Here is a 25,801-nt window from a genome sequence, read left to right on the forward strand (position 1 = left end):
TTTTTAATTGATTATATCTCTTAATTTATAATATTTTATGTGATTTTAAAAATATTGTCTTATAAAATTACGAGATTTATTAAATAAGATCTATATTAGATACAAAATTTATTATCAATTTAAAGATATAGTAACTAATTTTGTTATCTATTAATTAGAATGGAACGATAAACTATTAAATGAGGACGAAGGGAGTAACTTTCGGGCCCGTAACTTTCCAAGGAATGGATTATCAAACTTGTCCTCTAAAATATTTAACGAAGTTCTTTTTAGGGCAAAATCATCCATTTCTTTCATTCACGATTCGCCCTTCCTTTTTGCGATTCTAGAAAAAGCAAAGTTGAAATAGTCACGGGAAGGTTCCAATAAAGCATTATTGGAGTGCTGTAAAGATCAAAATTTTAATACCATTTCAATACACTCATTGGTTGGAAAACAAAGTGGCATGGTCTTATAATAGGTAGAATTTGACTTCCTAACACCAATTACTCAATAAAGAGTAATTTATGAACGAAAAAACATCCACGAGAATGAAGGTCGCGTATTCTGACGTTCGAATTCTAAGAGGCTAAATATTCTAAACCTTGGAAACGCGGAAGGATTTGTACAGTCGTTAATTTTAAGCCTCAAAATTAGTTTAGATACGCTAAAACTGCCCCGGATTAAATATAAAAAGAAAAACACATCTATGGGATGTGACTCAAAAAGAGGGTTCAACGTGAATCAATTGTCTACTTAGAACACATTAATGTTTGGCATTGTACCATTATAGCTTTGCTTTTGCTACCCAATTTATTTGTGAGCTTTTTACCATTAGGTACAGAAAATAAAAAGTATTTCTCACCAAGTTACCTCCAATTAATGAAATACCAAAATATTATGAAAGTACCTAAAACCCTAAACCTTGAAAGTGCCTAAACCCTAGGGTACCCTATGAAAGTGTCCAAACCATAGGGTATCCATAAAAATGCCTAAACCATAGGGTATTCTATAAAAATGCCTAAATCCTAGGGTACCCTATAAAAGTGCTTCAATCGCTAAAACTTTTATGAAAGGAAAGTGCAACCTAAAACTCCTATAAAAGGAAAGTGCACTCTAAAACTCTTATGAAAGTGCCAACACCTAAACCCTAGAGCTCTATAAAAGCGCCTAAACTTAAACCCTAGGGTATCCTAAACCTTAAAATCCTAGGGCACACTAAAACTCTATGGTGACACTTTGTAAATGTATTTTGTAAAAAATGGACCTAGTAATAATTAAGTATTTTATCTTACTTTAATGGAAAATAATAATCCCTTTATTTTTATTTCTTGGGAGTGAAAAGCTGATGTTGACAAGTGCAAGAATTGGTCAAGAACTTCCGTAACTTCAAAGATTCCTTGAACTACAAGCCAGCCCTCCACCATGACATAAAGTCAAACACAATGGGGTATGGTAGGGTAAGGAAAATGACTTGTTTGTCAGTCAAGTCAATGCACATGCAATACAACACCATTCATATGAAGAAAAACTGATGTCAACCTGCAAGTTCCATCACTAGCAAATAAAATGCGACAACCAGTGACTCAGACTCCTCGTTCAGTTCACATTGCTTATTGCTTAAGGCAACAAGCTCGTTTGATATCAGATGAAGTCATCATAGCTTACTATTGAAGAAAAACTTATTTTGCCATGGGATAAGAAGTAAGAAATATACGGGTGAACCAAACGGGTCAGCAAACTGTTAAGTGAAACCCGTGGAAGGTAGTAGGCACTAGGCTAACTGTTTTACCCTCATTTCCAAAACTAGAGGCTAATCTACAGAACGTGAACTCATTCATTCAGCAAAGCAAAACTGACGTAGATAACACCCGTCATCGCATCAGTTCAGGACCTCTACACCCAGAAGTACAAACTGAATCTCAGAAATTCAGATGAAATAATGTGTTATATTGGTAGAGCGATACTATCACACCCTCTCTAACTCGGTATTGTGTTTGTCTAGCTGGTCTTTCAACTCCTTTCTCCACCCTTGGATCAGTCTTTCTTGCTTCTTGATAAGTTCAGACTTGATCTTCAATTCTTCTTCCATCACAGCAATTTCCTGTTCATCGCACACAAGTGCAAACATAAACAATTGATCAAGATTCAGAAAAAGCTAAGGAATGCGGAAGTAAATAATTTTTTGTTGATTTTAAGAACCCTATTATTATGTGCATTACCTTTCGAAGGGTTTCTGCCTTTGTGGGCTGATCATCACGTTCCAGACCAACAAAATAGAGTTGAAGTTTTTTGGCAGCCTCCATGAAGTCTCTGGCATGTCTCTCAACATCAACTGAAGCAATCGAACCACAGTTAGCTATTTCCCATAAAGCTATATATTCTATCAACCTTGTAAAAATTCCTCCCCCACTTTAAGATCGAATTTTCTAGATGATGAGATGTCAAAACTTCTCTGCAGTAAAAAGATCAAAAACACAAGGAAAAAATAAAAGCATTGTGGACAATGGGACATTCTTTGAAAGGGTGTTAATTAGTTGATCTCCATAGATTCAAGGACAGCCATTTCTAATCAATGAGGGAATACCGTAACACAATACCGCCTTTAGAAGGAATCGTACCAAGAAATCGAGGGCGGAGGTACTTAGTACAAGTGGGGTCACTTGACCCCACTCACTTTGATTCTCCTCAGAGACATTTGATGGTTTGTAGCAAAATTTTGCTACTTTGATCCCACCAAAAAACATTAAATTGCCCCAATTTACTTTCAAATGTACACAAACTCTGAAAGAGAGTATATTCATATTCAAGGCCATCTCTACACGATATAACATGGCATATGGACAAAAACAAAAATTACATCAATGAAATGTACGGATGTACTGTAAAGAAACTCGTAGGCTTTTGGAATCTAAAGGATAATGTGTCAAAAACTTCCCTGCACGTAAAAAACAAAACAAAAGAAGAAAGAAAAAAGTCTTACTGGACCATTGGACATCTTTGAGACCATATGAATCAGTAAGACGCGCCAAAAACTCTTCAATGTTGCCCAAGATGAACAATAGATTAAACAGTTTCCCATCGGAAATCAAATATCTTTTTCATACCATGTCTCTACACTGACAAATCAGATCTTTGTTCGGTTCATGAGTTGGGCAAGGAGTTGGAAAGGAAAATGAGATTTTCCCCTTACCGATTCCTAGTTCCAACTTCCAACCAAAGGTTCCATAACTCTTTTGTCCTCTTAGAAAGCTTTCAAGAACAATTAAGGCACACCAGGGACATTGGTTGAATGGGTTCAGCGCACTCAAGAAATAAATTGCTGTTTCATGTCACACATGGCCGAAACTTTCGAACATGGATCATAAAACCAACACATATGTACAAAGCATTTCCTGGCAAGGAAGATGGCCAAAAAATCAGATAGAAAGAACTCAGCTAACAGACAAAAACTTCCACAGAAAGTAGGTCATTTTTCATGTCCCATGGCACACTTCGTGGTTGCCATTTCCTTAATGGAACAAGAACTAATCAAGAAAACAAAGGTAGAATATTTGCAGCATTACTTCCAACGACGATAGCCACATCAGAATAACATTCCTATTGGAGATGCACACAAGATGTTTATGTCCCATAATACCATTTATATCATTGTTGGACGACTCGGAATTTTCTAATTAGAAATAGCTGTGTAGGTTCTAATTCATGATGTGTACAAGAGAACACACGCAGTCACTTACTTTGATGAGACGGGTGGGGAGAACGGTCAATTGCTTGGAGCTCTCTTGCGGGCAAGCACGGAAGCAAAGCAGCCTCCAAAGCCATCACGCAAGCAATCATGTCCTCCCTTGGCGGGGAGGCAGACTGCAGCTGTGGATCAAGAGGATGTTGTGGATCCACGGGTGAGCAGAAAGTACTTTTTTTCTCTGGAGGTCAGAAACCCTAAAAGCTGCAACGAATCGAAAGTGACATTGGTTGATAACCACCCATGAGGAGCTGGCTCACACGAAATCATCATCATAATTAAAAGCAAGGAAATGCTAAAACACCAAATTAAACTTCCCGAAGCCTCAACAATGAAAACCAAGTAAAGGGATGGTGCAGGACGATCTGGGTTTGCTCATCGACATCAATCCCAGAAAATTAGTTCTAAAAAAATCAAGAAGGGGTTAAGCTCATTGAGGAAGAGAGAGAAGAAAGTATAATCAAAGGTGGGTATGATCAGCAACGAGATTACATAAGAAAACTCTGTTCACGAATTGTATTTACCTCTCAGTACTCCTCCGTCTTCGCCCACTGTTTGATTCTTTCCTCCTGCATTGCAACATCTCTGCTCGAGTCTCCTTCCTTAAGATGTGAGAGGAGGGGAACTGGAGGACCTCTAGAATATAAATGTAAATAAAGGGTCATTGTGTCAAGCGGCCCATTAGCTCAGTTGGTTAGAGCGTCGTGCTAATAACGCGAAGGTCGCAGGTTCGAGACCTGCATGGGCCATTTTTCTTTTTTTCTTTTTCCAGCTTTATTAATCTCTTTTTTTGTTTGGTTTTTAATTTAGGAAAAATTGAAATATTTTCAAATAGTAAGAGATGGAAAATAAGGTTCACTCTGACTTTAGTTCCGTTTTCTTCTTTCCATCTTTATTTTCTTTTGGTTATGCAACTTAAGCTAAATAAATTCAGTAAGTCTAGGGACCATGATACCAACCAATGATGCTGAGGTGGAAAGTCAAGTCACGTTTTTTGGTCCCTCCGCTAACCTCTATTCTCAAACAAAACAAAATAAATGGATTGGCAGATGTTGCCAAGCGGGAGTGCTTGGTAGAGGTGCGGAGCAGCCTCTTCTTAGGAATCGATGGCTTGGATCTTGACCGAGCAATGGACGGTTTAAATTTGTATGCGCCTAGATTCAATCCGAGCCGTCCATGGTTCCGCGCCGAGATGAACGGCTGGATGCCGTTCGACATCCCGCTTGGCAGAGGGAGTGGCGGCATCCCCGGGTCCAAAATAAATTACTACTTTCTTTCTTCTTTTCAGTAAAATAAAAGAACAGAATATCGATTTTCCTCAATTATTTCCTCTTCTTCTTCTTCTGGAAAACAAAATTAAAGAAACAGTTCCACATTTCCTTCCCCCCCCCCCCCCCCCCCCCCCCCCCCCCCCCCGAACGAATTTCAACCACATCATAATTTTCACAGTTTCAGTTTTTCTTTTCATATTTCATTTAATCGACTGATGCATTATTTTTCATGTCACTCCAACATGAGAAACTGCTTTCCATTAGCCTAATTCCTAGACACATAATGTTACTTTGGAAATAGATCGTACTGAAATTAAGTTCAACTGTAGTTTAAAAATACTGATCCTGCGACCAGCAGCAAGGAAATTATAGAATGTCTCCATATTCCATTGGAAAAATGGAAAAAAAAAAAAGAAAAAAAAGCAAAGAAAAGAAAAAACAAAGAAGGTGGTGGACAAATTGATCATATATCTAAAAACCAAATACACTGAAAAAAACCCGTAAATTGCACATTACTAATTTACTACTGGTAACGAACAACAGCAGCAGGTTTTCATACACTTCCTCCCGAACCAAACCAAATTCCAAGAACAAACAGCCACAAGCCGTGAGACAGTCCCAAAGAGAAATTCCATCACAATCAAGGGGTATTCACATTAGAATCCTTGGACCTGTTATCGTCTGACGAAGGCCGGTTATCCAATTCCGACTGCCGGATTTCCTCTATCATCCGAACCACCTCATCCATTGTGGGCCGCATGTCCGGTGCCTTTGTAACACAAGCGAGCGCAATCTGAAGCATTTGCACCATCTCTTCTTCAACATTCTGGAACCTCATTAGGTCTGGATCGAAAACCTCAGCAGTCCATTCCTCCCTCACAACGGACCGGACCCACCTCGGGAGATCAACCACGTCATCGTGACCCGAAGACTTGAGTGGGGACCTTCCCGTCAACATCTCAAGGAGGAGGACACCAAAGCTGTAAACGTCAGATTTTTGTGTTACTTTTCGGGTTTCGATCACCTCTGGAGCCCGGTATCCGATACCTCTAGTTGATAGGATGTTTGTTACAGAAGTCAAACCATAATCGGAAACGCGACCAGTAAGATCTTGGGTGAGGAGTACATTTGAGGCCTTGATGTTTCCATGGGTGAACTTAGCACCGCCCTCAGAATGGATGTGGGCAATTCCCTTTGCTGTTCCAAGTGAGATCTTCACGCGAGCGTCCCAGTCCAGTGGAACTCTCCCTGTGCCCCTGTTTCCTGTTTTTGGAAGGAAAAAGCATTACAGAATTAGTAGTTGAGAACTGTTGTTATAAATAAGAGATAATAAACTATTATTAGAAGGTTGTGTTAGAATTTTAGTGCGGACATATGAGTTGCAAGTCCGGTTTAAATGTATGTCAAGTCATTTAGAAACTCAATTTTCAACAGTCCCAAGTCCTTAAAAGGATGAGTCCAATTTTGTTGAATATATTCAGAATATAATTGCTCGTTTCTTCACCACCGTCTGAAATTAACCATTGATTGCTTTTACCACCAATGTCAAACCCCATTTCGCATAAGCCAGACACTTAAGGCCAAGAACCATTGAGACCCATTCATATTTTTGCATTCTTACTTTCAGCAATATAATTGTGTTCAGCAAAACAGTGGTTGACAAGCAGAGCTGCAACACTTCTTTTTGTTAGAAAAAGAAAAGGAAAAAATTGGGAAATCCATTTCATTACACTGACACCACTGAACCACTGAAAACTATATGCAGCACTAAGGGTGTCTTGCACTTGTATTCAAGGAAATTGAACAAGACTATGAAAAAAACACATTTGTCAGAAGTCCAACACAGGAGCTAAATAATTCCACCAATATAGCTTTAGTAGTTTATCAAGTACATAAGCTATCTTTCTTCTTTGAAGATGAATGGATTGTTAGTATGAATTTGCTTTCTCTGAGAGCTTTTAATTCGTAGATTTAGCACAAACCCCTAACAATAACGTTTCTCTAGATTTGTAGATTTTGAGGATGTGCTCTTTCCTAGCATCTTGTTCCCGTGTGATAACAGGGATGGACCGAGGGGAATGGTTGCGACCCCTGAAATATATTAAAACAACCGTTACTCTGGTATATTTTACTCAATGTTTATAATTTATATGAGTCCACGGCCTGAAATTTAACATGTCTGTTACAAACTTTTTTTGTCACAAATACATTTGTCCCCTTAAAGTTGAGTTCTTATATCAGTCCATATGTGTAAAGTTCTCATGTTGCTTAAAATGATCACAAGTATATAATACAATTAAAAATCATGGACAAATCAACCAGCTTCCGCTAGGGTTGCTACATAACTAGAGGAAGCCTAGAACAGAAGAAAAAAACATCAGATTGTTAGAAACCAACATGCAGGGTTATTGAACATGTTACTGAAATGGAAAGAAAAAAGAGGTTAAAGAAAAGCATACCATGCAATAGAGCAGACAAGCTCCCTGTTGGATAGTGATCACAGACTAGTAGTTTCTCGTCCTTGGAAAAGTAATAAGCACGGAGCGGCACGATATTAGGGTGCTGTCCCACCCTCCCTACAACCTCCATTTGCTGTTCGAACTCCCTCTTTGCAACCCCAACTTCCCTCAATCTTTTCACCACAACCATTACCCCTTCATCTAGAACAGCTTTATAGGCTGTTCCATAACTTCCCTTCCCCAGAACTTCAGCTGAAGCCCTCAATAAATCCTCCAGATCAAAATTAAAAGAACATCCTTCGAAGAAGACTAACTTGTTCTTCTCAGCTTCTTGGACCCCACTTCCAAAGTCCTCAGGCTTCGCACTTCTCCCCCCGTTGGTAGCCTTTGCCTTCAATGACCTACTGCCGTTGCTGGTTTTCTTTTTCAAACAGCAGAAAAAGAACACTAAAACTAGAAGAATTAAAAACGAAGAGCCCCCAATAGCAATGGGAATGATAGCAGCTGCCCCAAGCTTCTTACTTTTACCACCTTCTTGCTTTGGAGGGATAGTTGGTGGGGATGGAAAGTAAATTGGAGAAGGAGAAGGGGAGCTCACAGAGCAATCAGTCAAGGGAGGTCCACATAAAAGAGAGTTCCCCAAAAAAGAAGAAATTGGAAATTTCCGGAGTCTCGTGGGAATTGAGCCATTCAGCATATTGTGGCTCAAATTTAGTAGCTTGAGCCTTGGGAGGTTGAGGTCAGGAATTCCACCAGAGAATGAATTGAACTGGAGGTTCAACACAGTGAGTCGTGGTAAGTTCTCATCTGTGAGTGAAATATTACCACGAAAGGAGTTGAAGGACAAATCGAGTACATTGAGTTTGGTGGAAAGATTAGTGGGTATCATCCCAGAGAAGTTATTGTGCTGAAGATAAAGCGATTGGAGGGAAGGGATGGAGGGGATATCTGAAGGGAGATTTCCATTGAGGTAATTGGATCGGAGGCTGAGGACTCGAAGAGCATCTAGCTTTCCAATGCTATTGCCTGGGATGGGGCCCGATAATCCGAAACCTGGGAGATGAATGGCAGTCACTCTTGTTCCATCATCACTGCAGGTGATGCCGATCCAAGAAGTGCAGACTGAGGCATTAGAGTTCCAGTTGAGTTTCCGAACATGTGGAACAGCAGAAGCGAAATGAAGTAGGGCCTGTCTATCAGAGTCTAGGTCACCGCTGGTTGGTGAAAGAATATGCAGTAGGACTAAAAGGGAAATAACCACTGGAAATGACTGGAGCTTCATTAGAGTAATGCTGGGTATATACTAAATGTATGCTTTCCTGGTTGAGTAACGAATGCCTTCAAACAAAAATTACAGATCATGTATCTGGAGGAAGAAACAGTATTAGTACAATGATATACGACTATTCTGTTTCATCACAAGGATGATAAAGGACCGAAGATGAGTACATGTCAATCATCCAAGATTGATTCAAAAGCATAGGAATATAGGACAGTGAGATATTTGTATATACAGAGTTCTATTCCTACTAGATCACAGCAGTTAAAATGAAAACACACAAACAGAACCAATTATCCCGCACCAATTCCCACGGACTGTGGCTTTACAATACCTATCATCAGAAGAATGATGGTTTATACTTCATCATTTTGCATATTTACGCATGGTCAGTTGATTGTAGCCTGAGACTAAGAACTGTTGTGAAGCATTGTTGAGACCTCAACAAAATATGATCATTAATCTACATTTCAGTTTGAATTCCTGTTGTGTAAACTTCATCAACTTTTTCATAATGGAAGTACAGCTGGTTTTGTCTTTTTATTTCCACCAATGAAAATCCTTTGTAAAAGAAATGGATGACGAGAGTGTGGAATATACAGGAAAAAGGAGGGTCAGTATTTCCATCTGAAATAGAACTTCACCTCTCTTTTGGGAAAAAATTCACACATAAGAAGTAACTTCAACCCAGACTCTACCACACCTAGCTTCCTCATAGGAATTGAGCCAAGGTTCATCCAGTGCTTCATACCTAACACAGTGGTTTCAGCCTATTTGATTTCTAAAGACCTTCAGATCTCAATATAGTAATCTTCTCACTAAACCTGACATATTATTACGACCCTTGATAAAGAAAGTCCTACTTTTCGAAGGACAAAGTAGGGCGCATCAAAGAATTTCACTTTTTAAAGGATTGGGAATCAATAATGCAAACTTTAGGTTCAATAGTTGGGGAGAAAAAATGAAAAAGCAAGGGGCAAACTGTTCTTGATTGACTTCTCCGTAGAGGAAAAGGCAAAGGTTACTTTCTCAACGTATAAAATATTTGAGTATCTAACCAAAATACTTCACTTAGAAGTTTCAAACCAATTAATAAAAGTAATTCACAAATAAAAGAAGCCAAAAGGGAAAAAGATTCATTATAAAGAGAAAGCAAAAAGTGCAGTTATCCCTTTGTTTTGTAAAAGGGAAGGTATTCGAGGCTAGAAAGTGGCCCATTAGCATTCTCAGCTCGCTCGCTCTCTCTCTCTCTCTCTCTCTCTCTCTCTCTCTCTCTCTCTCCCACTAACACCAAACCTTGAATCATGTTTGTCGCCTAGATTAATGGTCATGTGCAAAAAATTATTCTCACAAATAAATAAAGCAAGGATTAGTCAACTAATTACTGAGAATATCATTTAAAGATGGCGTTAGAGTAGCAAATAAAAAAAATACTCTTTGACCTTCATTTGACTGTCAATATGAGCATCATAGATCATACAAATTTGGTTCCATAGCCACAGAACACTTCCAGATAAAGTGTTTCGTCGTAAACCTTTTTTTTTTTTAAAGGTCGTAAACCTTGTTTGGTTAATGGTTTTCATTACTCATCTTCCAATAATCTTTTCGAAACTCACCAATTTTTAGAGAAAACATAAGAAATAAACCATTCTAGAAAGTGTTCTGCCAAATCTGATTCTAAAAACCGCGACAATCAGCGTAGGAAACAAGAGTAGAGAGAGGGGGGGGACTCACAAGAAAGGAAAGTGACAGAATCTCTCCAAAGAAATCAACGACCGGTGCTCTGTGAACACATAAGTTCATCGTTAAGAGTACAGATCATTAGCGAACATAATCAAAACTGGAATGAAAATTAAAATCGTAACTAGCACCCATTCACACTAATCACCGGCAACATGTAGCAGATGTAAATTTTCCAAACGAAACAGATACCAGCATTGCTGCTAAAAGAAACGCTTGAGCACTCCGATCGAGTTAGAGACCTAATTTCAAGCTGAAATTAAGACCGACCGACCTTCCTTTTTACCGACAAAAGCATCTCAACGTTCAACTACAATGGCGGCGACAGCGTTAAATGCATTTACGAAAAACAAAACCCCACCAAAGCTACGCCGAAAGAGGTCTCCGTCCTCGCTACAGTTACTGAACATTGACCGATTTAAATTCACTCACCTTGTGAAACCGAAATGTGCGAGAGAGAGCAGAAAGTCAAGCCGCACAGTGATACAAACACATATTCATAGGCACGTGTATAGGTGTAGAGAGAGAGAGAGAGAGAGAGAGAGAGAAGAGTAACGTACATGCAGTGAGAGGGAGGAGAGAGAGGGGGGCGTCGGTGGGGGGGAGTTGAGGAAAATGCGGATGTGCTCTCCCCTGAGAGAGAAAATTGTTCAGGAATAAATAACCGCTGTTTTTATTTTCGAGCGACATTTCTCTTTTTGTAGTGTGGACTCGTGAGAGTGAAGGAGGAGTGGGGGAATTAAAGCAGGGGAGGCCGTGGGTCGAAGGTGGGACCACCGTGGATCCAATAGGAATTTGGCCCCCGTATTAGTAGTACATTAATTTAATTTTTATGGTTACACGATTAATACACTTACGGAGAAGACACATTAATTATGTAACGGTAATATTTTACGTTTTCTTTTGAATTGCCAAGGATTAGTAATGTTTTAGTGCTTTATTTTAGGAGATACTTCTATTCTTCGAATGATAAATGATTTTCACACCATTTTTTTTTTTTTTGTCGTTGTCCACTTGAATTAGTATTTTAGTGCCCTTTTTTCAATATATTTTTTAATATGAGAGCGATATTATAAATTTATGTGGATAGAGACATAAAAAAATGAATTTTAAAAAGGGAAGTGTGAAAATTGCTTGCCTTTTCTAATTCGTGTAAAAAGATATACTTCGTAGCTCATATGTTATGCGAGCTAGGTTGCGGATTAATGTTCTAATTTTGGGACCGAGATCCCCTGTCCGACCCCAGTTCGGACAGGGGTCTGTCTCACTCCTCTCGGCCGTTGATCTCGCAAATCAACGGTTGAGATGTGCCGAGCACATTTTGCTCCAAAACGACGTCATTTTTGCTCGGCACATCTCAGTTGTTGATTTCAAGATCAACAGCTGAGACAAGTGGGATAGGCCCCTGTCCGGATTGGGGTTGGACAGGGGATTCGGGTCCCTAATTTTGTTTACCCCTTTTTTTTGAACGGCGAAAAAAAATTTTATTAATCTTTGAATGTGAATCAAAACCAAAAGGAGTAAGGAGAAGGATAACAAGTGTCTATCCAAGACCTAAACCTTTAATTGGCAAGGTACCAATCCAAAGAGACACCCTAAAGGACACTGTCCAACACAAGGATGCAATCCAAATAAAACAATAAAGCGCAACAAGGATGCAACCCCACACCCAAAAAGGCATAAATGCCCAAATACAAGGCCAAAGCCCAATAATTAAGCCTAAAGACACAGAAACCCTAATGCACAGATCTAGAATCCAGACGCCAAGCCGCCGATGCAAAAAACGAAAATGCCGTGAACCCGCCGTATATCGCCGATTCCAAAAACGCTCGAAGAATTGCCAGCTGCAGAGACAACCATGTCAGACCGCCACACCTTTGTTTACCCTTTATATTATACTGTGATACTTGGGTTTTAGAATTGAACTCCAATGACGAAGTCCCCATATACGTCTTCCTTTAAGGGCCTGAGATGCTACATTAGGTTTTTTTTTTTTTTTGTAGGAGTATATCGTACTAATATTCTCAATTATGAAATGATTAAACAAAACAAAATGAGAGGAAAAAAATGTTGGAGTTTTGTTAAACACTATTATAGGTTGCACTCACTTCACAGAGTTGTTTTTTTATGTTTTCTTTGGAATCAAAAGGGTAATAACTACTCTAATAAAGAGAAAGCCATACATTAAAAATAAAAATAAAAAAACCCAATCATCTAAAAAAAGGAAGATGATTTTGCCACTCCAAAACTTGTATTTTAATGCAAAAATTATACATAGCAAGGTATACTAAAAGGTAAACTTTGGAGTGTCATTATAAAAAAAGTTGAATGCCAAAATCATTTCTAAAAAAACAAATTAGGGATATCTTCTGTGTGTGTGGGGGGGGGGGGGGGGGGGGAGGCCACCTTTTCCAAATCATAATGATGGATTTGGAATTTTTCTCCCATGACAAAATGATGAATTCAAACTAACTCAAACTCCCAATAATTCATTCTTTTGACCTAAAGCTGGAGACATGAAATTTTTTGTTTGTAATTTCTCTGCAAAAAAAGGTCCATAATGTGCTCACATGGTAGGTCCTTAAAAGTTATTTCAGGCCGTCCTTTTCAAGAGTAATTATCATACTCATGAAGCATGTTTTAGTATTGATAGTGGCTGGCAGGGGATGATGGCCTTGCGATGCAATTACTAAATTTGTGATGGCATCATGCAAATTATCAGGTGATGAAGGGACCACTCAGCATTAATTAATTATCATTTTTTAGGTTTTTGGGGTGGGGACCTAGGGAGAGTTTAGTTGGGTCAAGGTCGAAGGACCGCCGAGGAGGTAGTTCAAGTGATCGGAGCAGGTTGGGTCAAGGTCGAACCGTCGAAGGACTGGCAAGGTGGTAGTTCAAGTGGTTGGAGAAAGTCGAAGGATTGGCGAGGTGGTAGTTCAAGTGGTTGGAGCAAGTTGGGTCAAGGTCGAAGGAACGGCGAGGTGGTAGTTCAAGTGGTTGGAGCAGCTAACATAAGGTCAAACAAAATTTCCAGTTGATGCGAGAAATTTTTCAGTGCTGGGTGGGTACCACGTGGTGCCCGCTTGGCACATCCGAGCCATCCGATGTACTTTTGGACGGCTTAGATTTGGAGAGAGAAAGAGGAGGGGTGAGAGGAAAGAGAATGTTTTAATCTGAGCCGTCCAAAAGTGTATCGGACGGCTCGGGAGTGCTAAGCGGTCACCACGTGGGATATACCCACCCGGCACCCAAACTGGTGCAGATGCTGTAACTGGCAGTCCTCAATGAATTTGGGCAGTTGGTTGTTGGCAACCTAAGAGAGTGAATGGATATTCTTTTCATTTCTTTTTTTTTTTTTTGGAAGAGAAGAACTTCAATATATGGAAAATAAAACTACAACAAAACACAAAGAGAACAATATCAAAGGATCTCAACAAAAAAAATACGTAAAAAAAAAAAAAAAAGCCGCCACAAGAAAAAGCTCTGGTGTTGGAAACTATCATCCCTCATGGAAGTGATGTTGGAAAAACCAGGCATGGTTGTCGCCGTCGCCAAATGCATTCAAAAGGTAATGCAAGAGACGTATAAAAGTAGGATCTTGTGATGGCTTAAGAAAACCCAATAGCCTCTCAGAAATGAAGACATGCATAACAGAAGTAGCATATTCATCCAGAAGGTCTCTTCCACACCCTCACAAGCATCAAAATGAGAACTTATTCTATTCGAAATAAAACTCAAAAGCATCAAAATGAAACTGTTGAATTATCAGAAGCAGGTACTATTAGTTATGTAATTTCTGCTTACAATCAAAAGCAGAAGCTGCAGCAAACAAACCCAACACAAATTCTGACTTTGCAGTTCTGAAGCAGAACCTAATTTTGTAGTAAGAAAGTAAAATTAACACCAACAACATTCATTGTCACATATTGGCTGCCATTTTGCTGCACAACTCGAATCCGATGTTATACTTTATTTTCTCCAACTAGCTTTAAGCCGAACAAGGCAAATGAAAACCTTGCGAAAACTCAACTCAGTTCCAGATGTTACATTTATCCTTTGCACGGTGAAGGGGCTTCAAGTTTCCTTCAAAAACAACTCCAGCGAAAAGAAAACCAGAAAAATCACAAACGGGCGGGAACTCTACCTGAGGGAAGAATTACGAACTACCTTTTTCGAGCCTTTCGATTTCTTCTTGGTGCTTTCTTTCTGCCTCTTGAAGTTCTCTTTCAGCATCTTCCTCATCCTCCTTTTCATCGCGATCTTCAAACTCCTTAGTCGCTGCCATTGCTTTCACTACTGGATCTCTTAGTTCATTAATCAATCCACCACCTACTCTGTATTCTTCATCATCCCCAATGAGGAATATTCGCTGGTCAGGCCCTGTTGCCATGGGTATGTCCACTGCCAATAACTTCATATCATACTGCAAAGAAAGAAAGCAAATGGAATCTTCAAGTGGATAAATTCTTTCCCTGTTTTTCACTTTCATTCGGTCTGAGATTTGAGAAATTCTACAATGTACATTATCATGATCGTATAAGTAAGAAAAGGTGGTCTTGGAACTTAGATTAGAAGTTGGGGATCATTGGGGAAGGGGTGGACATTTGCTTTGTAGTGACAAACAACTGACTAGTAAAACAACCAAAATATAACCCCACACGGATCCATGTAAGACATTTGATTTGTTCATACAAGCCTAAACTCATGCTATATTCGAGAGTTTAGCATTAGAAAATTCCCAATGGAATGTCAAACTAGCAATGACCCCACCACTGCGCTGCATCAGAGCCCCAACTTCATCTATGGAATTGTCGATAAATCATATTTTGACTCCAATTTGAAGTTCTCCAAAACCATTCCATCTTGATTGAATGATAATCGATCTATTCCTATGAAACTAGATCATTGATCTTAATCTTTCCAACAAAAAGTACCAATCTATTTGAAAATGCTATAACAAAAGACAAGTCACCAATTTTTTTATACATGCCAGAATTATGGAGCGGCAAGGATATGTTTTACATTTTGCATTTTGCATTTTGCAGTTGTGATTGGTTAGTCCAAGTTTAGTTTCGCAGAGAACAAGATTAGAACTTCTCAGAAAGGAAACACTAATTAACAAGTGCACATGCTCAAGAAGAATGATAGGTTTCGTTTTGTAACATAAAGCTTCATATGGGAAGTTTTAAAGCACACCTGGCCCTTTTTGTTCTTGACTTCAACGCTCACTAGGCCTCTTCTCTCAGAACCTCGTATTGGGAAAATAAGAAAACATCTTTTGTTCCTCAAACCTAGCTTAAAATTCTTCAGCGAAACCCCTCCTCCTGACATCACGTATGCCCTCAAATCAGTCCCTGAGAGCGGAGCGCCCATAACCTCAAGAATCCCAGCATCTGTATTAAGCCTCCTCATGGCTATTCTATAAACTTTATCAGGATTGATTGTGAATCTTGTGCGGAGATACAAACCCTTCAAACAATCAAGAGGAAAAGAAACAGCAAAGAAAATCCGCTCGGTGAAGAAGAATAAAAAAAGGACCTCTGTTCTGAAGCAAGTACGTCAAAAATAGTTGATCTACTAACCGATCAAAAAAGAAAAAATAAATGATACATTAGATAAGAGAGTTCATGTTTTAAGTTCCAGAAATGGCACCTGCCGCACCTCTTTAACTTGGACTAATGGACTTCTGGATTACCTATGCACATGACATGCAATTAAACCTTAAACGTACGCAATTAGCCCCTCCCCCGCCCCAGGAAGGGGGGGGCATTTAGGGGTTTCTCAAGGGACATGCATGCAACATACAGCTATTAAAGACCTATTAGAACGAATTTTAGCAGTCTACCCCAAGTCATTAGACACAACCAGTTGGAGGTAAACGCAGATAAATGCAAAATTAAAAATCAACAAGACAGGACAGAACCTCATCTAGTGACCATATAGCTCGCAACCTAAGATGAGCAACAGGATTCAGTATAACTGATCAGATCGACAAGTTAAAGAGTAGGAAGGAGTATGAAAGATCTCATCAGGGCTTGTTAGTCACAGTTTGTATGGGAAAACAAAACAACTACAAGGAAGTGCAGGATGTCACATGTCAACTTGCTCCAAGCCTCCAACAGTAAGAATTTGTAACTAAGGAAGCTTGTTTCTCTTATAGATCTACATACCACTAACCATTGACTAGGCAGGCTGGCTGCCTCATGTAGACCAACAATACGTATAGACTATAGATTAGGGTAAGCAATGTGAAAATTCAGATAACAGCTCATCAATAATCATGCTATCAACTGAAACAATAATGCAATCGAATTAGGAAGTTAAAAGGACAAGCAAATGAATTTGCAAAATCGTGAGTAGCAGTAACTGGATTTTACTGAGAATGGGAATAAAGCTACTTGAAAATAGATTTTGGGAGCACTGATTAAGAATAAAGCACTGAAAATCAGTAGCAGCAAGATAAGGGAGATGCTCCCGAATATGTGTAAGTTTACTTGGACTTAATTCATGGTGGTAGCTCTAGTACTAGTTAATGTCCTCACCAATATTGACATTTTTTAAGTTTCATGAAGATGTGGCAAAAGGATTGCGTATTTGACACATCAAGGTTCCTAAACAAGTCAAAATTCAGACCATAGCCCAGCAACAATGCAATCTAACCTGTTAAATCATTTACATTCCCCAAATTGTGCTGAAATACATCTAATATATTATGAAACTTATTTGTCCAAATTTCGCTTGTATAGAATAGTATTTGAATTTATCCAGGACTCTCGATTACCCAAAAAGAAATGAACATACGTAAATGGACTTAACAACAAAAATAGACTCACAGCAAATGCGACGATAGCACTGGAAAGAGCAAGAAACCCATACTTGGCCATGCCTTCAGATAACCCAATAAACGTGTTGGCGATTCCAAACAGAACCCTCCACAGCAAAATGCAAACCATAACTCCCACGGCGCCCACCAGCACCAGAGAATTCCTCTTCCAAAACGCCTCGATCTGCAACCCAACAGCTTTGCGGTACCCTGAAAACACATCCCTCACCGCCGTTGCAGGGTTTCTAACCACATTCTTAGCCATATTCCCATTCATTTTCCTACCCAAATCAGAACCCTTCAAGCTAAAGTACCTAAACCCTAGAAAACTCCTATTTAAAGGTAAATTGGGTTGTTGACTCAATCCCATTGTAGGGTTCTTAACAACTTTCTTAGCCAAACTCCCATTTACTTTACTACCCAATTCATTGAAACTGAAGTACCTGTACAGAAAATTGGGTTGTGGGCTCAATTGCTTTGCTGGGTTTTGGAAAATTCTTGGTGTTTGTGAGGAGAAGTAGGCTCTCTGAAGAGGTGAGAGACATGGAGACAGAGGAGTGGGATTTGGGTGATGAGAGAGAAGCTGAGAGATGCCACTAGAGGTAGTTGGGTTAGTGGGTGGTGAGGGTTTTGGTGGGATTTGATGGTAGAGGTGTCTGAGGATGGATCTTGTTGAGGGTTTTGACATTTTTCTCAAACTGTTTTTGAAGATTGGTGAACAAGCAAACTAAGGAAATCAAGCTGGGTTCAATTGATTGACTGAGAGTGACTACAAATGGTTACTTACAGATTGTGAATGAAACGGTGGGGTTCCGGTTAGCGTTCGCCTGGGTTCCGGTGGTTTGGCCGATGGGTTCCGGTCAGCGTTGTCCTTTGCGCAAGAAGCACGGTGAAGTCGATTTTTTTGGACCAAAACGAAAAAACAACGAGTATATTACAGTGTTTGCTCCGTGTTAGCGAATTCTCACTTTGATCCCTAAACTGCCCAAAAAAAAATTCAGCCAGTAGTTCTGTAATTTCGTTAATGCATTGATTTTTGCACCCATTTAAGTGAAACCGTGACATTGGGTGCTAATCCAGCCAAAGCCAAATAAGTCGAACATGGTATTGCTTAAGCTTGACTTGGACTTCTTTATATCTGGTCAGGTTCTGCTTGAATTTGAGATTTTTTTGGAATTAATTGTTTAAGTTCGGCTCATATGTGAACATTTGCGATCATGATAGTCTTAGCTTGGCTTGTGAAACTTGCAAATCGAACTCAGACTTCGAAACTTGAGTTAATCACGTGAAGTTCAAGTCGTATACACAGAGAATGAGAAAAATACTAGGTAAAAGTTCTAAAGAAATGACCGTCAGACCTTATATCTTTATGCTATTTACTCCATTAGTTTACCTCTATTTTTTTAATATATATATATATGGTTTGGGCCTCTATTCATGAGACAAACACCCAGCTCACATGCTCGAGCTTAGCTTCCAATTCCTAAACAACAATTAAAGTAATTGATCTTGGCTTGTATTTTTTATGGACGGTTTGAAAGAACCCAAAGTCTAGCCGAGCTAAAGCTATTTGTTCCGTCTAGCCGCACTAATGACATTATATGAGGGGAAAATATAAAAACTATAAATAATTATCGTTTTTCATATTTGATTATTGCCTTATACATTAAAAAAAAAAACACATGGGCAATGCACACACTTCAATTAGACGTTATATCTTAAGCTAAATTTTTTTTTGCTATTTATTTGGTTGGATATGGTTGCCTTCTATTTATGAAGTTCCTGCTTCTTTTCTTTTCTTATAATATAATATAAAAAACGTCATTTGCAAATTGCATTTATTTTAGAAGGAATTGTTCAGTAACTTTTAGATATTTTGTTGGCGCGTATTGGATGCCCATATAGAGGAGGTTTACTTGAGTCGGTCGCCAGGCTCAAGTTTTTTTCATCTCTATTTAGTTATAAAGTAACCATATTTCCAAGCACGAGTCTCTAAATTTTGAGTTGCAAGAGTATATTATTTTCCAATTTTGCATTAAAAATAGCAAGAGAACCAAATGTAAAAAATAAGTAAAGAGTTTATAATAGTAATAATAAACATCAATCAGTCTTGTGAGAATAGGAATCTTTGATAAAAGACCATTCATAGTCAATATCTATAAGCCTTAGGCTTTCGTTCAGGGTTCCTAGAACCACCCATTCTCTCTCAGCTAGGTTTCCAAAAAGTTTTCGCTTCACTTATTGCTCTTATATATCTCTCTCCACTTATTACCCCAATAATCTCCTTCAAAAACTTTACCTAGCAACCAAACGCGTACAACAATTGGAGCAATGTGTCCATCTGCACATTACAAATGGATGGATAACGACTTTAGAATCACCAATCCTGCATTATCACAGTGATATGCTGTATGAAGGTTTTCTATTGTCTTGTAGGTATTCCTTACCCCATTAAGAGTTGTCTTCTCTGTTTTTTTGTGCTCATTAAGTTCTTTTACTTTCTTGCAAAACTATTATTCCTACTTTCTTAGTCCATAGTTTTTCTATTGGTCTTGCGAGTTATTCCTTACTCCATAAAAGAGTTGTCTTCCCTGATGAGTGAAGAAGAATGCCATGTTGAGTATTATTTCTTTTTTCTTTTTCATTTTTCTGCCTTTGTGTTAAAGAGGTTAAGACAACAAAAAACTGAATAATTTTTTGATCATCGATTCGGAGTAAGGCACGGCCAATACAATAGTGTGTAAATAGATAAGTAACAGATGTTCTACTTTCGCCCCCTTAAAAAATAAGCTTTTGTTTGTAAGTTTCAAGCTTAAAAATAATAGGCTTACTAAAATCAAAAAATTTGAAATATGGATCTTGTAAAATATGAAATATAGATCTCGTTTAATAAATCTCATCGAAATCTATTAAATCCTACCAAAAAAAAATTAAAATTATTTTTGCAAGCTCGTTATTTTTGAACTTAAAAATAAGTCCTTATTTTTTTATTCTTTTGAAAAAATGGAACGGGTCTGAATGTTCATCCGAAAACAGATAATTTTTGTTCTGTGACAGTGAGGAAACAAACAAAACGGGGAGTTGATTGAAGATAGGTGAGGCAATCCAAAGATAAATAAACAAGACAAATATCATGATCGATTTGTACCAGATTTGGTGAAGCATTATTATTATTATTTTTAACGGAGGAACAACCCAACACCATACCATTATATGGACTGAACTGTGCCATCCAAACTTCCGAAAGAGTGCTTCTAAAATCTGAGCATTTGCCCGAACCACCGGGGCCGGTGTGTATTTGGTGAAGTTATTTTCTCACATCAGAAAGTCTACACTTCCCGACCCATTTTCCCGATCGGAATCCCGACGCTTCGCCGGGCTCACTCCAGCCACCGAGCGGCTGATCCGAACCGTCCAAAAATTCTAGAAAACAAATCCGAGTGGGGTTACGCAAGAATCAATGGCATCCGACGTGTTTAGATGGCCGATCCGAATACTCCATTTTTTGTGTATATATACACAAATATACACATAAAAAATGGAGTGTTTGGATCGGCCACCTAAACATGTCGGATGCCGTTGATTCTCGCGTAAGCCCACTCGGATTTTTTTTTTGAATTTTTGGACGGCTCGGATCAGCCGTCCGGTGGCCAAAGTGGGCCCGGCGGGGCGTCGGGATTCAGATCGGGATTCCCCGGTCGGGAACTGTAGCTTTACTCTTTCTCACATACAAAACAAATTCTATCTATCTGCCACGTGTTGCTCGCTGGCCGCTGACAAGGCACACAACCAACCCCCGTGGTTACTAGCACTAGTACTGGACTAGCACATTCGGCACACTCTTCCATACCGGACCGAAAATTAACCGGAGAGAACTGGTTATCCAACCGCCGCCGACGACGATGAAGATCATCCCCGTTCCGTGCTTAGAAGACAACTACGCCTACATGTACCAACTCAATTCATCCCAACCTTTCTGTAATTCTGATTTTATTGGATTTTGTTGAAGTCACTCGCTAGGGCTTTGAATTGATTGGAATTACGATTGTGTCATACTCCTACGTGGTAGTAGCGTATACACAGTTATACGTGTATGTATGCATATGTGAATATGGAACTGCGTTTGTATTGAATTTGTGTTGCAGAATCATAGATGAGGCAACCAAAGAAGGAGCAGCCGTGGATCCGGTTGAGCCTGACAAGGTTCTTGGAGTGGCTAAGGAGAATGGTGTTGAATTGAAGTCCGTCCTCACCACTCACCACCACTGGTCCGTTCGATTCCTCGCAAGTTCCCACTTCCTTCACTTCCACTGTGTTATCCATATATGTGTGTTTACATTTATGTATGTAGTACATGATACAGGTGTGGATGCTAGCATCACAGACGTCTGCAAATTGTAACACTCACGAACTCTTTGGGAGACATCAATCATAATAATAAGGTTTTAAGATTTATGGGCCCGTTTGTTTGGTGGGATTTATTGTGATATGAGATATTATCCTACCGGATATAAAAATCTTACTGGATTAATAGTGATTGGAATAATACTATACCACCACACTGGACCGTACTATATGCTCCACACTTTGTAGGATTATATGTATGATGCAAGTTTTATGCCACACTAGATATGTGGTCTTATATAGGTCAATCTGACGCCCATATCCAGTCAAACAAACGGGCCCCTTTAGTATTCGATTCTAGATCATCAAATACTAAACGTGTCTTGGATGTGTCTGTAAGCTTACAACCGTTATATAGTAATTTTCCAAAATTTTAAATTGGTTAGAGTAGGCTGACTTTATAACCCCCACACCCTTGTAATTAAGTGCTCTTTTGTCCACACGTATTTAAATAGCACTACATAAGGAAGAAAAGTACCAATGGGAGCTGGAAAATAATCTCATTTTGTCATGTCAAATAAGCTGGAAGACAAATAATGTTATTCCAAATTGCTACCAAACACCGTTACTCATTTTCTTTTAAGCAAAAAATAAGCTGACTTAGTTTGCTTTTAAGAGATAACAAAAAGGCAATTCACTGTGAAATTCATAAACTCTACGTGGTTACAGCGATTGCACAGGGTTTAGATTGGATCCAATTGGAGATTGTCTCTTTGATTGCAGTGATGTGGGCTTCTACATGATTTGGTTTTGTTTTTGAGCAGATAATAGTTGCTAAACACCAGACAGTTGTTGCTTGGATTCATTTATTACCTTTTTCTTATAGATGCTTGTACATGTGATAGGGATCATGCTGGTGGAAATGAGAAGATTAAGGAGTTGGTGCCTGGGATTAGGGTTTATGGTGGTTCACTCGATAATGTGAAGGGGTGTACAAATAAAGTTGAAAATGGAGATAGGTTGTCTATTGGGAAGGATATCAATATATTGGCTCTTCATACGCCTAGGTATGGGCTACTTTTCGTTGTTCCCTCTAATATATCGTCAACTGTCATTTTTGTTACAAACTCGAAGATATATATCTCAGAAATTTGAGTGAATAAAATTGTTTTCCTCCGATTGTTAGTATGATATGAGAGTGAATTGCAGTTTGTCAGGTAGTTCGATTATTTGATAGTTTTGCCTCATTTATGTTTGTGCTGTCACTTTGGCTTGCTTTCATCAGCCACACCAAAGGTCATATAAGTTACTACCTGACTGGCAAAGCTGAAGAGGACCCTGCTGTTTTCACAGGAGACACATTGGTGAGTGGAAATGGTGATTTCATTTGTTGACCTTTTGTCGTATTTGTACGTTGATGACCTTCTTGTTAAAAAGATTTAGAACTTGAAAATTTTATTACTGGGCAGGGTTAGGGTGTAGCCGCAAGAAACCCAACCTTTCTTTACTATCTGCAGTTGAGGTGGAATGTTGAACTTAATTTAAGAACGAATTCTAGAATTGAGTAATTGTCTTGATTTTCTTTACTGTTCAGTAGAGGTTAAGATTCCGTTAGTGACGGAGTTGAGTTGAGAAAGTAACCTGCATGTTATTGAGTTTTCAATAAATAGTGCTTCTAAATGGAAAATATTTTTTTGGAAAGTTGCTATTGATCTTTTCATTGGACTGTGCAGTTTGTTGCTGGTTGTGGTAAGTTTTTTGAAGGCACAGCAGAACAAATGTATCAATCTCTCTGTGTGACATTGGCATCGTTGCCACAGCCAACCCGAGTTTACTGTGGCCATGAGGTAATGTTTTATACTCTTCTCAAGACATTAAGAAATATAGGTTTGGTTCTATGCATTTAATTCTGTGCCATTGTGTTTGGAGGAAGAAGTGCTTTTTTGTGCCACTGACAGCTATCCAATGGTGCTTAACCCATATCGCAGTCGTAACTTCAAAAGAACCTAGTTTAGTGTCCTATACCATCTCAAAGACGAAATGACCAAGTCAGATCAAGCTGATCCCCAAAATCGGGCATTTCAAGCTTTTTAATCTTTGTATGTCTCCTCCTGCTGTCCTCACATTATTGCATGTTACGAAGTTGATAACGTATGAATGTATGGCTATACAACAAGGGTGAAATTGTTCTTCTTCAGAAGCCTATGGGGCTGTTTTTCTTGCTTTGCAATTGCCGCATCATCCGGTTGTTCCTTTTCGAACTATTCGTCATCCCCCCTCCTATAAAGCTTGATAGAACAAACCCCGAGTAACACTATGGGACTGTTTTCATGATGTGCTTCTCAAAACCTCCAATTTTGAATTACGTACTTGTCACTCTTCTCGTTTTAGAAAGCAGCAGATTTGGCTGAAGGATGCTCTTTATTTAGCATAGATCTCTTTGCTCCAAGTCTTGGGGACCCTACATCAGTTAAATACAATTTACCACCTGAGGCAAAGCCAAAATCAGGATAAAACTAGCCTTCAATCTGAGTTCCAGTAATGTTGTAGGAGTTATGAGTGTACAAACTTTGACATATTCACTGAGTTTGCGACTCTACAATCATTGCTCATCTCTTATTAGGAAACTTAGGTCTTCTGATATGGTTTTGAGTTATCGAAAGGGAAGAACAAAATTCTGCGTGGTTTGAACAGTAGATACACTCCTCCATAGCTCTTGGAACATGATGAATCTGAACAATAACTTCATTTCTAACGGCAACTCAACTCTTGCAATGCCCCAGACAACAAATTGAGGCACGTACCGATAAGATCTTCTTGTTGCCTAAACCATCTTTCCAGAACCTTATTCTACTGCAGACGCTATGCACTTAGCGAATTTCTACTGCAGTGTATTTTTTACTGATCAGTTGAGCTGCTCTACTTTATATGGGTCAAATCAAATGGATCCATGCTTGTAAGCAAAGGTGCCCAGGTCTAGTTTCAACTAGTATTATGGGATAGCCAAGCATAGTTGCATGCTTGGCTAGTTGGCGGTAGACATTAGCACAGTTCTTTCCTTTCTTCCAGCGGGTAAAGTAAATCTCTTTGGTTATGATTTATCAGTATACGGTGAAGAATCTGCAGTTTGCTCGGACAGTTGAACCAGAAAATGCAAAGATAGCGCATAAGTTGTCATGGGCTCAGCAGCAGAGACAGGCTGGCCTTCCCACTATTCCCTCTACCATTGAAGAAGAACTGGAGACTAATCCATTCATGCGGGTGGATCTACCGGAGGTTCAGGTAATGTATTTTCTCCTGATTGGTCATTACCGAAGTTGAAGAGTGATTTCCAATTTATGTGAATTCTGTTTTTTTCTTTTCATTATACGTTCTTTCTCCTAAAGCCCACAAAAATAGCATTCAAATGAGGCACATTACATGTGTCGATTAATTTGGTTTTTTCCCCTTTCTGTTAGAGACTGCTTCCACTCCAACAAAGCACGTGTGTATGATACGGCTTTCTTAAGTGGATTATTCCAAACTTTTTTTCAGGAGAAGGTTGGTTGCAAGTCCCCTGTTGAAGCCCTTGGGGAGGTAAGGCAGCGCAAGGATAACTGGAGAGGATGACTCAGAATCCGACTGTGACAATGTTATGTTGTTTCTATACAGTAAACTTTGGGTTAGCGGGCCTGTAATAATACGCGCAATGCCATCGCTCGTACTTCACCAGGGTTGTGTAAGTAACGTAGTTGCTGGTTGTTGTAACTCTGAAATATTTCATGGCGACGACTGTTGTATCAAACTGTACCTTTTCCCACTGTTGATCACACTTAGACTTTGTTGTTGGAGGGACGAAACAAACTTTTTTGTTTTCTCGTCAAGTTTACAAGTAATATCTGAAGGAAACAACGGCCGTGTCCTTTTTGTGGCTTTTTCAATTTTTTGAGAATCATTTGCGGCTACATTATCTTGCATTATGGGACTAAACAATCTTTTCTGAGTGTTTTATTGGGTCAGGAGTGTCCCCATAGATTTGATTGCACAATGTGACTCCCTGCGACCGCTCTAAAAACAAATTTGCGGATGAAATGTCGAATGCCATAAAAGACTTAATTGCAACACTCTTACCACCAATTGATTTTAGGAGAGATGATGAAAAAGCGGTCTGACATGTTTAAT

At 39.1% G+C, this 25,801-nt stretch overlaps 4 protein-coding genes and 1 non-coding gene across 11 annotated transcripts; 2 read left to right on the plus strand and 3 right to left on the minus strand.

Moving 5' to 3' along the window:
* Positions 1-1,798: 1,798 nt before the first annotated feature.
* Positions 1,799-4,360, minus strand: LOC131301659 (mediator of RNA polymerase II transcription subunit 28-like). Its single transcript, XM_058328037.1, has 4 exons — positions 4,249-4,360; positions 3,720-3,928; positions 2,202-2,314; positions 1,799-2,083 (listed from the first exon to the last, which is right to left on the minus strand). Exons 2-4 carry the CDS (start codon positions 3,817-3,819, stop codon positions 1,949-1,951), a joined length of 348 nt encoding a protein of 115 aa, XP_058184020.1. The 5' UTR covers positions 3,820-3,928; positions 4,249-4,360; the 3' UTR covers positions 1,799-1,948.
* A 39-nt stretch (positions 4,361-4,399) lies between these two features.
* On the plus strand, positions 4,400-4,473 carry TRNAI-AAU (transfer RNA isoleucine (anticodon AAU)). The gene has a single exon. It is a non-coding gene; the product is annotated as a tRNA-Ile (tRNA).
* An 808-nt stretch (positions 4,474-5,281) lies between these two features.
* On the minus strand, positions 5,282-11,187 carry LOC131301451 (probable inactive receptor kinase At5g58300). Of its 7 annotated transcripts, none has more exons than XM_058327760.1 (4): positions 11,034-11,187; positions 10,468-10,516; positions 7,455-8,820; positions 5,282-6,258 (listed from the first exon to the last, which is right to left on the minus strand). In XM_058327760.1, the coding sequence occupies exons 3-4, from the start codon at positions 8,734-8,736 to the stop codon at positions 5,636-5,638; spliced, it is 1,905 nt and encodes a 634-aa protein (XP_058183743.1). In that variant the 5' UTR covers positions 8,737-8,820; positions 10,468-10,516; positions 11,034-11,187; the 3' UTR covers positions 5,282-5,635. The 7 variants fall into 7 exon arrangements, with proteins under 7 accessions (XP_058183743.1, XP_058183742.1, XP_058183741.1 ...); XM_058327759.1 differs by having other exon boundaries at positions 7,455-8,792; positions 11,034-11,136; XM_058327758.1 differs by having other exon boundaries at positions 10,906-11,112.
* Positions 11,188-14,201: 3,014 nt separating this feature from the next.
* LOC131301453 (uncharacterized) lies at positions 14,202-18,225 on the minus strand. The gene is made up of 3 exons (XM_058327765.1): positions 17,307-18,225; positions 15,670-15,942; positions 14,202-14,896 (listed from the first exon to the last, which is right to left on the minus strand). Exons 1-3 carry the CDS (start codon positions 17,982-17,984, stop codon positions 14,630-14,632), a joined length of 1,218 nt encoding a protein of 405 aa, XP_058183748.1. The 5' UTR covers positions 17,985-18,225; the 3' UTR covers positions 14,202-14,629.
* Positions 18,226-21,024: 2,799 nt separating this feature from the next.
* Positions 21,025-25,556, plus strand: LOC131301457 (hydroxyacylglutathione hydrolase cytoplasmic). The gene is made up of 7 exons (XM_058327771.1): positions 21,025-21,245; positions 21,442-21,564; positions 22,546-22,707; positions 22,926-23,004; positions 23,374-23,487; positions 24,746-24,922; positions 25,175-25,556. Exons 1-7 carry the CDS (start codon positions 21,199-21,201, stop codon positions 25,247-25,249), a joined length of 777 nt encoding a protein of 258 aa, XP_058183754.1. The 5' UTR covers positions 21,025-21,198; the 3' UTR covers positions 25,250-25,556.
* The last annotated feature ends 245 nt before the right edge of the window (positions 25,557-25,801 follow it).

This window comes from Rhododendron vialii, chromosome 9a (assembly GCF_030253575.1).
Source record: "Rhododendron vialii isolate Sample 1 chromosome 9a, ASM3025357v1".
NCBI classification, from domain to species: Eukaryota; Viridiplantae; Streptophyta; class Magnoliopsida; order Ericales; family Ericaceae; genus Rhododendron; species Rhododendron vialii.